This window comes from Hemicordylus capensis, chromosome 3 (genome assembly GCF_027244095.1).
Source record: "Hemicordylus capensis ecotype Gifberg chromosome 3, rHemCap1.1.pri, whole genome shotgun sequence".
NCBI lineage: Eukaryota > Metazoa > Chordata > Lepidosauria > Squamata > Cordylidae > Hemicordylus > Hemicordylus capensis.
The window spans coordinates 298,313,958-298,329,715 of record NC_069659.1 but is presented as its reverse complement, the minus strand read 5'-3'; the positions used below and the strand labels follow the sequence as shown (position 1 = coordinate 298,329,715).

The following is a 15,758-nucleotide window of genomic DNA, read 5'->3' as shown; positions in this document are numbered from 1 at the left end:
AAGGCTGGTAGCTGTTCCGTCTCTGTCCCTGTGGATGGAAGGGTTAGTAGGAAGGCTTCTGATGGATGACCTGGAATGTGGTTTAGATTAATGTGGTTGATAAGGTTGTAGGCCTATGGACTTTGCAGTCATTTTCAACATGTGCACTCTTTCCAGAGTGTCATCTCTTTCCCGAATAGGTTTTTGCTGTCAAAGGGGAGATTTTCAATCCTTAGCTTAGTTTCAGCAGTAAATGATGTAGATTTCAACCAGGTGTCTCCCCACAGGGCTATGCTGCTGCGATGGTTCTTGATCCACAGTCTGCTTAATGGAAAGCTGAATGTAATTGCTGTTTGGTAATCTGCAGTCCTGAGAGGAAGGTCATTGCTGCCTCAATGGTCTATCTGTAGTTGATTAACAACAGTTCTAGCTTTTTGAACAGAAAGTGGGTATAAACGCACCATGCATCTTTGGTAAGTAGAAATATGTAGTTGGAGGCTGGCTGTTGTGTAGATCCTCTTTCCAAAGGAGTCTAATTTCCTGCCATCTTGGTCAGTTGGTGACGATAATCATTTCTGTTTAGTGCCCTGCTGTGATGATTCTACTATGATTCTACATTACTATGATGGAGTTTGGCTTGGGGTGTTTAAACAAGTAAGGGGCATTATTCTGATGGACAATACAAGTTTTCTAGTCTGTTGATGGTAGGCTGAATAGAAGCAGGTTTCGCCCATGAGCCTTTCACCACTTCTGTGACTGTGGGTAACAACAGCAAGGAGACTGGCAAGGTCGTTGCTGATTGTACAAGACCAAAAACAGGGGTTTTTGTCTCTTGTGTAGTCTGTTCCAAACCCAAAGAAGATGCCATTCTTTGTATTAGTCCCAAATATGGTCGGTAGTCATCTGCCAAAGAAGTTGTTCTCTCACTGCCTATCAACTCCTCTGAATGGAGAGAGTCCAGCAAGAGTTCCAAGTCTTTTTGGCCTGACAGGGTCTCATCCTCCGTGTCAGACACCACCAGGTCCCTTGGAGGGCTTGGAGCCCTCGGTTCTAGTACCAGTGAGCCTGGGTTTGATTTCATACCTACTTGGGCATTGCGTTCCTTTGGCCTCTGGTTTGGTTTGGATTCTTTGGTTGGCTTATTTTTCCCAGGCGTAGCTGCGGGGGCTTTAAGTGGAATGGGTCACAGGTGGCGAATTGGAGTTGGAACAAGATCTATAGTGTCTGGGGCTGTACCTATTCCAGTCATCAGGTCTCCAATAACTGCGTCCTCTTGGATGACATAGATCATGGTTCCATTAGAATATACTCTACACAGGGCCTGTGGAACATAGGAAGCTGCCATATACTGAGTCAGACTATTGGTCTATCTAGCTCAGTACTGTCTTCACAGCCTGGCAGTGGGTTCTCCAAGGTTGCAGACAGGCATCTCTCTCAGTCCTGTCTTGGAGATACCAGGGAGGGAAAACCTTCTGCTCTTCCCAGAGCGGCTCCATCCCCTGAGCGGAATATCTTAGTGTTCACATGTAGTCTCCCATTCAAATGCAACCAGGGCAGACCCTGCTTAGCTAAAGGGAGAAGTCATGCTTGCTACCACAAGATCAGTTCTCCTGTGGAACTCCATGTCATACCTTTCAGGGCAGGCCTCATATCTGTACTCAAGGGAATACTCGTATCTCCTTCTTTCCCAAAATGTAAGGCATTTACTTCCATAGTCCCTGCCTGGGGATTCCAGGTCACCCTCAGAATGTTGGGATTGCTGGTCAGGGTCAGGTTCCCATTCTGGTGGCAAATTGAGATTCTCTTCCCCTTCTGAGTTGGGTGCCGGGTCCAGATGCAATTCCTCCTCGAAATCCAATAACACTGTTAGTACTGGCGAGCTAGCTACAGAAACTGTTGCTGCTCTGCGATCTGGTGAGGCAGATACTTTCTTTGCCCCAGGTCTGATGAGGACTTGATCTTCTTATGGGGCTTCCTGTCCCAATGCGTCATAGCCCTTGGGTTCAACAATACTGGCTGCTCTTTAGGTGGTGGGAAGGTGGGACTGGGTTTCTGTACCAGCGAGGCCACTTGAGATGTGTCGGGTTTGAGCGAATCAGACTTTTCCTCAAACTGCATGTTAAGGAGCTAGTAAGGGGCTCCTTGATGCTGAGCTGGGAGGACCTTTCTTGTAGGATAGAGTTAGCCCACAATGCCCTCACAGAGGAGTGCATGGAATCTGAAGGCCTGATTTTGGCACACCTGTCTGGTGAAGGTGAGGCAGAATTCACACTGGTCAACTCTGTGCACTTCTCCCAAACACGTGAGGTGCTCTGCATCGCCAGAGGATAGGAGTTTCCTGGAACAGGACAGCAGAGTTTAGAAATGGCTCTAGGAGCCACAGACCATGCCGGGGGCGGAGGGCACAGAACAAACTAAAAATGCCAACCAATTGAGAAGAAGGAGATAATAGAAATCTGGAATAAAAACCAAAAGCAATAAGAGGCAGAAAGATTGATAGATGGTTTTTTCTTATTCTTTAAGACTCTCTCACAGATAGGAGTGACAGGAAGGTTCTCTGGTGTCGCTGCTGCGGAGGTCAGAAAAAGAATGAGGGAGTGGGCAGATAAATACTTGTGGTATTATAAGGGGGTGGGGCTATCGCCAAAATCAGATTTATCTCTGGAAGGTTCCAAAGTGTAGTCTGCACATGTGTAGATATCCTAAGAGTGACAGGACAATAGGACCACTACAGAGAATATAAAATTCACTACCAATATACACGTAAATGAAGCTTTAGAGACAAAAGCAGTTGCCCTAAGAACAAGTGACAGTACAGGAAGAGATATTAAACTCTCTTAATCCCAAATGCCAAATAATCAACCTTAGCCTGATGCTTTCAAAGTAGGGATATGCAGAACATTTCAACTCGAAATGGGCAGTTTCGAGATTGAAACAAAACACCCTTTAAATAAAACAACACCATTTTGAGTCTAAGCATTTCGATGTTTTAAGCACAATTTTTGAGGCCTTTTCCTCCCTTGCTGACTGGTTTTCTGAAACTGGCTTCTGATTTTCCAGCGTGATGTAGTGGTTAGAGTGCTGGACTAGGACCGGGGAGACCCGAGTTCAAATCCCCATTCAGCCATGAAACTAGCTGGGTGACTCTGGGCCAGTCACTTCTCTCTCAGCCTAACCTACTTCACAGGGTTGTTGTGAAAGAGAAACTCAAGTATGCAGTACACCGCTCTGGGCTCCTTGAGAGGAAGAGTGGGATATAAATGTAAAAATAATAAAAAATAATAATTTACTTGCAATCTCCTTGGTTGGCTCATTATCATACAAATCAAATGTCATGGGCAACTGTGCCTCCATTGGCTGGGGGGGGGGGTGAGGGAGGAGGGGGGAACATAAAAGGAGGGAGTTTTAAAATGTATAGGGACTGGAAGGCATAGAGAGACTTTATAATGTGCCTCTACTGAAGAGGATACATAAGGATGGAAGGAAGGAAAGTTTGATTTTGTCTTTTTCTCAGCACTGAATATAATATGCTGTGCTATTGCTATATCTATCTGGTTTTGCTGGATCTCAGATTGACAAAGACAGAACTTGGGTGCCTGCCTGCCTTGAACTGTGGTTTGTTTTGTTTTGTTTATGAGATAGTATTGTGGCAAGAAATGGATAGTGGCAGCTCTCTGTATGTAATATTTCTTGGTGATTGCTGTGATGAGCTTTATGTCTGGTCTTGAGACTAACTTGTGCTCCACTCACTGCTCTGCAATCTGCATTGCAAGGTATACTCAGTCAAAATGTAGCTGAAGTTGCACTAGTTGAGCTTATGACTATGCTTACTGCTAATGATGCTGCTGTGGCAGCTGTTGCAAAGCTCGGAAAGAGTCATAAATTGTGTGAGAGAGCAACTAGTGCCAATGATGTTACTGCAGCACAGGAACTGTGGCTGGCAGTGGATTCTGGGTCAGTGATTCTTTTTTTGGCAATGTTTTAACTGTATACAAAATGTGTGTTTGGTGTTGGGAGTTTTACTTTGTAATTAGCTTCCTGCCAACTTAACAAGTGGCTAGCTAACTATCCACATGTAAGGAAAGCAGACCTAAAGATCAGGTACTTGTTCTATTGTAATCATATTTATTTCATGATGATTGGTTTCCCCTCTTACCTGTCCTAGGGTCTAAGATAGAGACATAAGGAAAGTCTGCCAGTTTGTAGAACTGTATATACCTTTGTCCTTCCTCACTGTCATGGTATACCTGCAGAACAGCAAAGAAAAAATGTTACTGCTTGAACACATTCCAGTATTAAAGGGACTTCATTTGGAAAAATAACCTAATTTTGAGCTACAACATGGCTCTATGTGAATAATTCCTCTGCCCTTACCAAACATTATTTGGGCAAGATTAGTGAAGAAAGGGCAAATACTGGAAAAAAGTAGCCAGAACTAACCTTTCAATCATTTAGGGTAAGAAAACCTCCTTACCTGCCAGAAAATAAAGTGTTCCCGGATTATGTTTTTCACAGCCTCATTGCTCCAAACATCACGATTCAAACACTGACAGGCAAAATCCTGCACATTCTGTATGTTAATCATGAGCCACTTGTTCTGCATCTGACCACACTCCTTGGCCTAGAAACAGAAAGAATACAAAGAACATTAGTTAAAAATGAACATTAGCAGAAACAATGCCAGCAATGATGGCTACAACTTATTGTGCCAGGCTTCACTAAAACCTCTTCACACTGGAAAGTACAATCAGGACTCAAAAAGGTAATCCGCAAACAAACCTGACAAGCAGCGTGCAGGGTTAGAGGACGCTGCAGGTCAACTTGTCATATTAAGGATCACACTTTGGTAATCCCAAGGTGGTGGGTGTCAACATGCCAAGCACAAGAGAGTGGGGGGCAGAAGAACTTTTATTTTAAATTCAGAACTGAGAGCGGAAAAGAAAATCTGGACAAAACATTTTGGAAGAATATGAAGCGAGTCAAGTTGATCTGACTGCAAAACAGACCAGCTGGTTCAAGAGGCAAAGTTGTGGTAGATTAGCATTATTGATAGATTTGCAGTTTCTTGTTCCACTATTCATTCCCTCTCATTTTCTGTTCATTCTTATATGCTATATTTTGGTATTATTGGAAAACCAAGAATCATTTTCTGATGACCATTCAGACTGCAAGTGGGGGAGGTGGAGGGTTTGAAGTTGCAGGAAGAGATCTTACTGGTTTGAGTCACAAAGCTGGCATTGCCTGATTGGTTGGTTGCAAGTTAATGTAGGAGTTTGATCAAGAATGTAATTCTGATCGCTGAATTGTCATACCTGTTGAAAAAAAGAGTGCTATATCAAAAATTGGAATGCTCAGATTTCCTGAATAAATAGGAAAAAGTGCATGGACTTCCTTAAGGGAAATTTATTTAAGAGTTTGCACCTGAATTATTCATGAAAGGGAACAAGGCTGAAGCCAAAGCACTCACCTATACTGGAAGAGAGTAATACTGAGTACAGCTAACTCTTTACTAGAATTTTACATCAAGCAGCGTTCTCAGGCCAACCACTAGTGTTCTAGTGAAGGCACTTTAATACCAAAATATACACTCTTAGAATATAAGTTCTTAAATAATTTGAACAATCTGGTTTAACTCAAAGGAAGCTATAAAACTTCATTTTAATTATGCCAGCTCTCAAATGTTCTCAATATGCTAGCTTGAACAATTAATTTTTCCTGGGAGGAGGTTAGAGTAAACTGGTGGGGACTGTAGATATAATCCCAGTTCAGACTTTGTAGCCATGCACAGTAATACATCGGCATGGCCCAGCAAACACTGAGCCCATATATTAAAGCCCTAGGAAAGGGTGTTGCAAAAGAAAGATGTCTGGAATGTTTCAAGTGTATTATCAAGTATCTGAAACTGAACAATTGGTATATACATTCAAAAAGAAGTGTATGGTAAACATTTAGCAATATTGTGAGAATTTTAATTATTTGATAAATGATTGATGTGGTATAGAAACAAAGACTATATGCAGTAGCTAGAGTAAACACTGCATGTGCAGAATGCTTCTGCTTACACAATGTGAGGAGTGGTGATTTTCATTAATTCCCTCTTGCCTCTGCCACTCCCTGTACCCCCTGAAAATAGATTTATAAGAGTTGGGGGACCTATGAATATCCCCCATACGCTGAGAAGAAGTGTCCTGCTCATGCAGCTTTTACCATGGATGCTACCCTTAAAAAATAAATCTGAATGGCAGACATATAAGCTGCAATCATAACCCCTTATTTGGAATCAAATGGTCTATATTGCACAAGAAACAAGCAGTGACAATTAAATGCTTGCATGTAAAAAAATCAGTTGAAATTTTGATCTTAACTTGCAGAAGTACTTGAAGAAAATTATATCAAAGTTAAGATCAGGAACTAGACCACAGTCCAGCTAACACATTTCTGGAGCAGACCAACACCAGCAACTAAAAGATAAATTTCGTCCAAAAAACAACTACCCAATTGCTATTAAACTGTATAGTCAGTTTATTGTTAGTGATACACAGCTATCTTCAAAGCTGTATGTATTAATTTTGTGTTCAAATTGCAGAAGTATTCATATATCTTGGGAAATAGCCAATTCATGAACTCAGGGTAATACACTGTGCCGTTGGACTGGTATATGGTTTACGCTGCAATAGTTTAAGTAAAATGTCTATTTCAAGTTTAGTCAACTTTGCTGAAGCAAATTATTCAAAGACCTATTCAACAATAGTAGTAGATGCTTGACTTTTATTTTACGTTAATGTTTACATTTTACTTTGAACTGCAACATCCTTAAACATATTCTCAGTTTTACAGTTCCTTCTACATACCATAAACTTAGATTTAGGGTAGGTTCAGACAACCCACTGCACCAACCACTGGTTACAGTGAGTGCGCACTTCTGACATGAGTCACAAATTCAGCTCATTTGGCAATGGGTGAATCCAGAAATGTTGGGTTCCCAAGCAGCACTTCCCTCCCGCCACCCATTTGTAACCAAGATTGAAGTTGGATGGCAGTGGAGGGAAGTTGTGCTTGGGAACCCAACATTTCTGGGCTCACACCACATGAGCTTGACTTGTGGCCCAAGCTGAGCACGTGCTCACTAGAACTGACGTTTGTGCCAACCATACTTGCAGCCAGTTCTCTGAACTCACCTTTAATATGGGTATGAAACCTCTCAACACACACAAGATGAACATATATTTAAGAAAAAATGACTGCAGAGCTAAGAAATAGCAATTTTGATGACACAGTTACAGAATGCAAGTGACTGTCCATTGTGCTCTTCCACTGATTTAGCTTGGAAAGTACTGGCTACACATTTGTTCTGAGCAATCAACAAGGAAAAACATCGAAGCACGATTATGGGATATGCTATTCTTTTTTTTATTAAGGTCTTACAGCTTGAATAAACGGTTTTAACTGTACAGAGAGGACAAAAGGATAGTTAAAGTTGTAGAAGAAGAAATGCACATTGCAAAGTGCTATGGAAATGGATGATTATCTCAACATCAGTTTTCATAATAGTCTGCAATGTACAGATTTGAGCTTGGCAGTTTTGTTTTTTTACATTTTATATCCCGCTCTTCTTCCAAGGAGCCCAGAGTGGTGTACTACATACTTAAGTTTCTCCTCACAACAACCCTGTTAAGTAGGTTAGACTGAGAGAGAAGCGACTGGCCCAGAGATACCCAGCAAGTATTTTGGCTGAATGGGGATTTGAACTCGGGTCTCTCCAGTCCCTTTAACTAGCATATGGTCAACTTTGTCTGGGTTTGGAGCAACAAGACAGACAGAGGGCAAGCAGGGTTATAGAACCAGACAGATAGAATGAACAAAAGGCCATCTACTTCAGCAAGGTAACACTATATCACTCACCATATTGCCTTTGCACATCACCCCCCCACCCTCACACAGATACCAGCCAACACAATACAAGTTTACCATATAATATTAATACTTAAAAATTTGTTGAAAGATTTGTAATTGTAATTGCACTCAGTTAGGATAACAGTGGTGGTTAAACGATTAAATATTGGAATCAACCTCCTAAGGGGTGGATGGTTTCTCCAACAGCTTTCAAGTTGTAGTAAAATAATTTTAATATAAAGTATAATGCCAAATACAAATATACTAGCTGACCCTGCACAGAGCATCTGTGCCGTAATGCACTGAGCCTGTGGTATCCCGTCCCCACAACTCGCTTGCTCGCTCCCCCCCACCTTGCTCGCTCGCCCCCCCACCTCTCACTCGCTTTCCTCACAGCCCTCTCTCTCTCTGTCCTCCGTCTTTCTCTCTCTCTCTTGCAATTCTCTCTCTCTCCTCAGTCTTTTTGTCTCTGTCTCTCAATCCTTGCTCCCCCCTGCCACTGCCAGGGCCTGTTGCTCGCTCGCCTGCCAGCCTCTGAAATCTCTGCCGCTTCACGATGCAACCAACCGACAGCCGACAGCCGCCCGCAACCCCCAGAGCCTGCAGTCAAACTCCTTTTGGCTTTCTGGAGCACCGCCCACCAGCCGTCTGCAGCCACCAAACTCTCTGCAGCTCCCAAAGCGGCTCCCTTCCGCTCCCGAGCAGCTCCCTGCCACTCCCAGCCTCCAAGCTCCCTGCCGCAGCGCAGCCCACCGTCAGCCACCTGCAGCCCCCAGATCCAACTGTCCAGCTCCCGAAGCCGCCCCCAGCCTCCGAGCTCCCTGCCACTTCACAGCGCTCCCTGCCACTTCACAGCGCTCCCTAGCCAAATGTCAAACTGCTTTCCAGCAGCCCGCCAAAGTCCCTGCCGCTCTGGAACTCTCCCCCCGTCAGCCAATCGCCTCCTTTCTGTCACGTCCCCACGCATGGCCCATCTTGGAGAATTAATTATATCGATAACTTAAGAAATTAGTCTCAGGAGCAGTTATGCAAAATTTAAAAAGTAATGAGTGACTAAATATGCAAAAGGGTAAAGGCACATGAGAAGGAGTATCACTGCCAGTTTATGGAGAGATACATTGCAAGAAACCAAGGGGAACAAATCTGTGTGGAGGAGAGCTGGTCTTTTGGTAGCAAGCATGAATTGTCCCCTTTGCTAAGCAAGGTCTGCCCTGGTTTGCACTTGAATGGGAGACTACATGTGAGCTTAAGATATTCCCCTTAGGAAACGGGGTCACATTGGGAAGAGCATCTGCATGCTTGCATGCAGAGGATTCTGAGTTCCCTCCTGTCTCTGGCATCTCCAAGATAGGGGTGAGAGAGCCCCCTGCCTGTAACCCTGGAGAAGCCACTGCCAGTCTGTGTAGACAATACTGAGCTAGAGGGAACCAACGGTCTGACTCTGTATAAGGTAGCTTCCTAGGTTCCTATGGATTTTTTTGGCTAACATTTACATGAAAAATGCAGCTGTCTATCAAACTATCAAACACGGAACAAAGATGGGCCCATGGATGTTCACAGGGGACAGCGGCGATTTTCCCCTTGTAGGCACGGCTGGATTAGGGTCCATTTACATATTTTATATATATGTTTGTATACATATACTTTGTCCTGCCTGGAAAAATTCCTGCAGATGCCCATGGAGGAGTTACAAGCCAGATAACAACAACACTGTTGGCCTATGAAGAGCTTATAGACAAACTGCGCTCTAACTCTGGGAGAGCTTCAGGAAACTGGTTTTATCCTTATGAAGAAGTGGAGAAAGAGATATGAAGATGAGCTTACTTATAAAGATGGTGTTGCACAGGTTTTAATTCTTGAAAATATGAACGGACTGATACCGTGTCCCTATGGCCATAATGGTAGGGTTTCTTGCAGCCCAGAAGAAGAAAATAAAAAATGTATCCCTTGACTCATTCTGCATGTTCTACTACAGAATATTCTTTAATTTATACACACATTTGTTTGCATATAGCAATCTTTAAAGGAACTGATTTATTGGTCAACAGCTGTAATGGATACAAAAATTTCCTATATTATTAAAAATCCCTTTATATGTTTTTAGGACAATTATTTAGTTTCTACTCAGTTTAAACATACATTAAAATTATCTTCAGTGCAACAAAGTCCAAAACTAAAGGCCTTGACAAATTTTGCTGGGGGGGAAATTATACACTGAACTACCTTATACCAAGTCAGGCCATTGGCCAATATAAGCCAAAACTGTTTAGTTTGACAAGAGCAGTTCTTTCACGTTTCAGGCAGAAGTCCTTCCCTGTCCTCGTATGCCAAAGATTGAATTAGGGATGTTATATACGCAAAGCATGTTCTCTACCAGCCAGTTACATCCCCTTCTTTACTGGGAAACCCAAATGTTTCAAAGCAAAGAAAAGCAACTCTTAGAAGGTAGGGGTGTGCATGAAACTGGTTTCACCAGTTTGGAAAGAATTTGAACTGGACTGCGGGTTCCGTGACCTGATTTGGTCAAACCGACTGGGTGGTCTGGTCCTTTCAACTGAATGGGGTCAAACCAGTTCGGTGGGCTTGTAAAGGGGAATCTGGCGAGGATTCCCTTTTACAAGCAAAGGCGAGTGGGAATCCTTGAAAAGTGTTCTAAAGGGCAGCCAGGGGGTGGCGGCCAGAGAGCACCATTAAAAAATTACGATTTTAACTGGCCCGGCGGCAGCTCCTCGAAGCCCTCCTGGCACAGCCCAAGTGTGTGTGGTGCTCCCTCCACCATTCCAGCCTCTGCAGGTAGCAGCACAGTTCCAACCTCTGCAGGTAGGTTGCTGGAGGGACCGCTACACTCTTGGGCTGTGCCAGCGGGGCTTCAAGGAGTGGCGATGGCTGCTGCAGCTGCCACCGGGCCAGTGAAAACCTTAATATTTTAAAAGTGCCCTCTCGCCACCAGATGCCCTTTAGAAGATTTTTCAAGGATTCCTCCACCCCTTTGCTTGTAAAGGGGAATCCTCACTGGAGTCCCCTTTACAAGCATAGCCCCTCGAACTGCACCAAACTGGTCTGCCACAGACCGGGCTTGGTTCGATTGTGGACTGAACACTGAACCAGTTCATGATCGAACAGTTCATGCACACCCCTATTAATCTGATGTTAACAAATTTGCTGTTTATGTACACAGCTTACCACTGAATGGAACTAGAGCCTTTCCACACAATTCACTCATACATAGGTATCCATAACTTCTTTAGTGACATTTATTGAAAAGCTTTTATGAAAGAAGTATGGGGAGAGAGAAGAGAAGATGAAGATGAGAAGAGGAACACAGTCACAAAACTGCACTCTCTCAGAACTTCAAAATGATGAAGACTAGCTCTGTGTCAAAGTAATATAAACACAGCGGGCTACCTTAATATACAAGCAAACTCTTTGAATATACGGAATCACCATACTACAATTTATAGACACACAAACTGTGCCCAAGCGATCACAAAAGTAACTGTGCTGAAGTTTAGTGACCTACTGTTTCAAAACTTCCTTTATGCATCAAATCAATTGGAGGCCTGAAGAGGTCCGCAAGGGTGGTGAGTTTCTTGTCTATTGCCCCTCCATTCCTCAACTCCTGCTCCTGCCGAACTGTAGAGCCCCAGAAGGAAAAACAGCGAGTTAGACCAAATATTCATATGCTCAGATGCCCTCCATCAACTATTAACAAAATGTTTTAAATTTTGTTAATCTACAAATGGAAGAGGAGTAAGAAAATATAAGACCGTGACCTAAAAGTCTACAATGTGCAACTTCAATAAAGAGATAAAGACATTTAAGTACTGCTCATGTTTACGAATGTAAAATACCTTTCTACATAAGTGACCATCAGTAGATACTGCTACAAGCTTATCAATTTTTTTTTTTAAATTGCCCAGCAAGGAGGTATTCGCTGCCCAAGTTTAGAACTGAAGTGTTACAGAAATACATTTTTCAGCCTTCTGGCAAAATCTCTCTTTTTACATCTGCTCTTTTTGCATCAGAACAGCAGGTTTATGTTTAATAAGGAACACTTCTGCTTATGAAGCATTTCCAGTTTAAAGGGAATATACTTTCCCCCTTTTTAAGATTTTTTTTGACAGGCACAAGAGGCTACAGAGAAGACCCCCCCCCTTTTTTTTAAAGATTGTGAGCCCTTTAGGGACAGGGAATCATCTTATGTATTTATTATTATTTTTCTATGTAAACAACTTTGAGAACTTTGGTTGAAGAGTGGTATATAAGTATTCGTAGTACCGGTGGTAGTAAGTAGGAGAGGAGAAGAGGGATTGGCAAAAATTGCACCCCATGTGTGAAAGAAAGTGCTCTGCAGGTGCAAGTCTCAGTCGGGATGCTGTGTGTTATATTCAAAAACCCTTTTCTCATACAGCTGGCACATGCACTTCTGAGAAAGTACTGAAGTATTCATATTTTCACTAACTGCTCTCAGGCAGAGCAAATTAACTTGTTTTTAAAAGAAATAAGTGGAGGAGAGGTGATACACACAGACAGAGAATAATTCATTAATCTCAATGTTTTTATTACAAATACTAAATAATAGGAATTGTTTGACTACTTTGTGATAGAAAAGAAAGGTATTTGCACACAAAAACCTATGGAGGAGTAAAGTCAACATATAGCTTTCTTTATTTTACTGAGGCAAGAATTCTGGTAAAGGATCTGTGTTTGAGGAAAAGAGGGAACAGTGGCCTCAGTCTTCTCCACCACTCCCCCCTTTCTCCTTTTGTAAGGCCAAGAGTGATACAAGTTTCTCGGGTAGGAGCAGGGCAGCAGCATTTCCTGTTCATTCATGGCCAGGTAGAGTCATTTGAGGCACTACTTGGCTTCACCCCCTCCTCCAGGCTGAAAGCTCTCCGACTTTGTGCTGTGCTGGGTCAGTGAGAGTGGTGCTTAGGGGAGCAGCAGGCTAGCATGACTTCAAACTGTGTCAAAAAAGAAACTTGAGGAGTGTGCATCTTCAACTTCCTTTTCCAACAGCCTGAGCCTGGGCTGGCCTAGTTGAGAGGGGCAAACGTAGAGGCCTGACGGTACAGCCACCGCCCCACTTGGCCAATCTCTGACACCACCCTTGTTCTAATGTAATAAATTATATTGCAAATGAAAGTCACCCACTGCAACTAGCTGGATTTCAAATTCTAGTTGTACTTCATGAAAGCTACCACATATTTAAGGACTGCAACCAACAGTGAGCAACTTGGATGGCTTCCTAAGACTGAAGATGCATCTCCTATGCCGACACAAAGGGCCTTTTTCTATTACAGTCTCCTCCCTCTTTGCAAAGTGATCCTATGCACATCGTAATGCCACCGCATGTGGGGCTAGCGGCTGCTGCTTCTTCTTTTTGCTTGCTTGATGCAACTCTTCACCAGTTCTATATCAATATGGAACTGGCTGGTTGCACAACATAGTACCAGGAGCTCTTTGGAGCTCACACTGATAATCCGAGATATAACCAACAAACAGTGTGAAAATATATACCATAATGATCCACAGATACCTACTGGTTTCTGTCTGGAAATCCCGAAAGCCATCAAATATTGAACGAGCAGGTCTGCGTCTTTTTGGAGCTTAGTATAAACAGAGTGTAAGCATAGATTAGTCATAATAATCACGCTGAAGATCCATGGTAGAAAAGGCTGAAGATTCAAGACAGTTTTGTACTCATGGCTGACTGGATCACCTCAGAATGTCAAAAATGCATTATGCTATTTGTGTACACATGGGTACTATCAGCACATGACTTCTATGTTCTCAGATGATGTTTGAACATGTTGATGAATATGCTGCCTGTCCTGTCGTCACCATACCTACCAAAGGAGGAATGCCCAGAAAAAGCCACAAGCATAAAGCCAGTTCCCCTGGGCAAGTTCTGTTCTGTTCAATTCCTTCAACTGATACCATGCATTTTATTTGTCATTTCTCTCTATCTGAAATGCCCCCAGAATTAGGCTACAAATGCAATGCTTGAACATTACATTGTTACTGCTGGACTGCAACACAAAGTGCTGCTGTAGCCACGAAAAAAATTGCAGCACTCTTGACTCCCACAAACTTTGCCAAAAGTGGCAGAAAACTGTGTTAAAAGGATATTCAGACAAAGTTAACAAGAACTCGATTGCCTAAGAAGTTTTACTAAGTTATTAGTAACACGTAACATTAATGGCTGCCCCATCCTAAATGAATAGGATGAACTAACTAGACTGTAAGCCTACAAATGAGGCTTGTATTTTCATCCCTGTACATTGCTTAGCTGCTTTATAAATAAATGTACAACAAATGGATTTTAGAGCAGTTACTTTCCCCTATAAAAGTGATCTGTGTCTTAATTAACCCACTGTCAAGAGATAGTCACCTCCTGCAAGACATTCTCTGACGATTTTCCTACTTTTGGGTATGCAGCTTCATACATCTCTGGGGCAGTCACCAGATCTCATGTTATTTTATTACTTCAATCACACTTTTTAGTGTGTAACATTACAATTTTCATCTAATGTCTTCTAAACAGCTAGCCCCTGCATTTCTCAGTATGTCCCAAAGCAGTACAGGTGGCCCTAGTTAATCGCAGTCCCGGCACCCGCAGTTCCACATATCCACAATGGGATATATAGACCCGACCTTGGTGTCCATGGCAGACCGGTCTCACGTATCTCTGGGTTTTGTTGCGCAAATCCATTCATATATAGTCATGCTCTTCCTGCATATGTTCGTGAGTAGCGAGAGGAGTTTTGAGGAGGACGGAGAAGTGATTTGCAACTGAGTGATTTTTGCTTCAAAAAGACAATTTCAAGAGCATTTGGCAGCCCTGGGCAGACTTTGGTATTCTCAGTGATCCATTGAGAGCCTTTAGGAGCCATTTCTCTAGAGCTCTGGGGGACTTTTTATGTATTTCTTTGGAGCCTCTGCAAGCCTGTGAGAGTCCTTCTTCAGACATTCCTGTGCAGCATCTTGGAGGATCCTCTTGCAGCATTGTGCAGTCCTGGTAAGATGTTAATTATCACTTTAATAAATTTATTTTTTTATGAAATTCTTTTTTTTAATTTAAAAGTTCACATAAAAAATTAATTTTAATCTTGTTAATTATAGTACTGTGCTGTATAATTGTACTTAATTTAAATTGCAATTAAAATTTAATCAATTGAAGTTTCTAAGTACATACTGTACCATTAAAATTGATTTTAAGCATCCATTCAAAATTGATTTCAAATACTATATCTGTTAAAAATTGATCTCAAGTATTGTACTATATCCATCAAAAAATTATTTTAAGTACGTATCCACTGAAAATTGATTTTAATAATCAGTTACTGCACTGTCATTTATCAGTGTTGTGTTTGTGGGGGGTGTCTTGCACAATTATTGTACTGTACTGTACATCATTGTACAAGTTTTTCCTTCCTCCACCGTCAAAATGTGGTGCAAGCACACATCAGAGAGCTCTGCTGAGGGGAGTGGCAAAAGGTCTTGCAAAGTGTTGCCCTTGAGCAAGGTGACGCTGCTGGACAAGTTGGCTCATGGGGACAGTGTGGCATCCATTGCACGACATTACGGCATCAATGATTCCATTGTCCACTCCATCAAGAAAAGTGAAGCCAGTATCTGTGCAAGTGTGGTGTCCAGCACCTCTTGGAGTCTGAAGGCGACGCTACATCTATGCAAACCCCACATGGAACAGATGAAAAAGGCCCTCAGTTTGTGGACAGAGGACTAAGCCCAGAGGAACATGCCACTGAGTGAACCTGTCATGAGTGAGAAAGCGCTGTGTCTCTACAGGCAATTAGTGGTGGAAGGCGATCAAGCAGCAGGAACATGTGAAGGTGCTGAGCATGGCTTCCAGGCAAGCAAGG

General features: G+C 42.6%; 1 protein-coding gene across 3 annotated transcripts in view; it reads right to left on the bottom strand.

Annotated features, from left to right (window-relative positions):
* The window catches only part of UBXN7 (UBX domain protein 7), a 50,327-nt gene that overhangs the window by 14,268 nt on the left and 20,301 nt on the right, over positions 1–15,758 (bottom strand). For 2 of the 3 annotated variants that reach the window (XM_053307454.1, XM_053307456.1), the window contains exons 4-7: positions 13,416–13,481; positions 11,393–11,505; positions 4,454–4,600; positions 4,136–4,226 (exon numbers count right to left, since the gene is read on the bottom strand). In XM_053307454.1, the coding sequence (XP_053163429.1) occupies positions 4,136–4,226; positions 4,454–4,600; positions 11,393–11,505; positions 13,416–13,481 (417 nt within the window). The remainder of the gene's footprint in view (positions 1–4,135; positions 4,227–4,453; positions 4,601–11,392; positions 11,506–13,415; positions 13,482–15,758) is intronic. The other variant, XM_053307455.1, reaches the window with a different exon arrangement.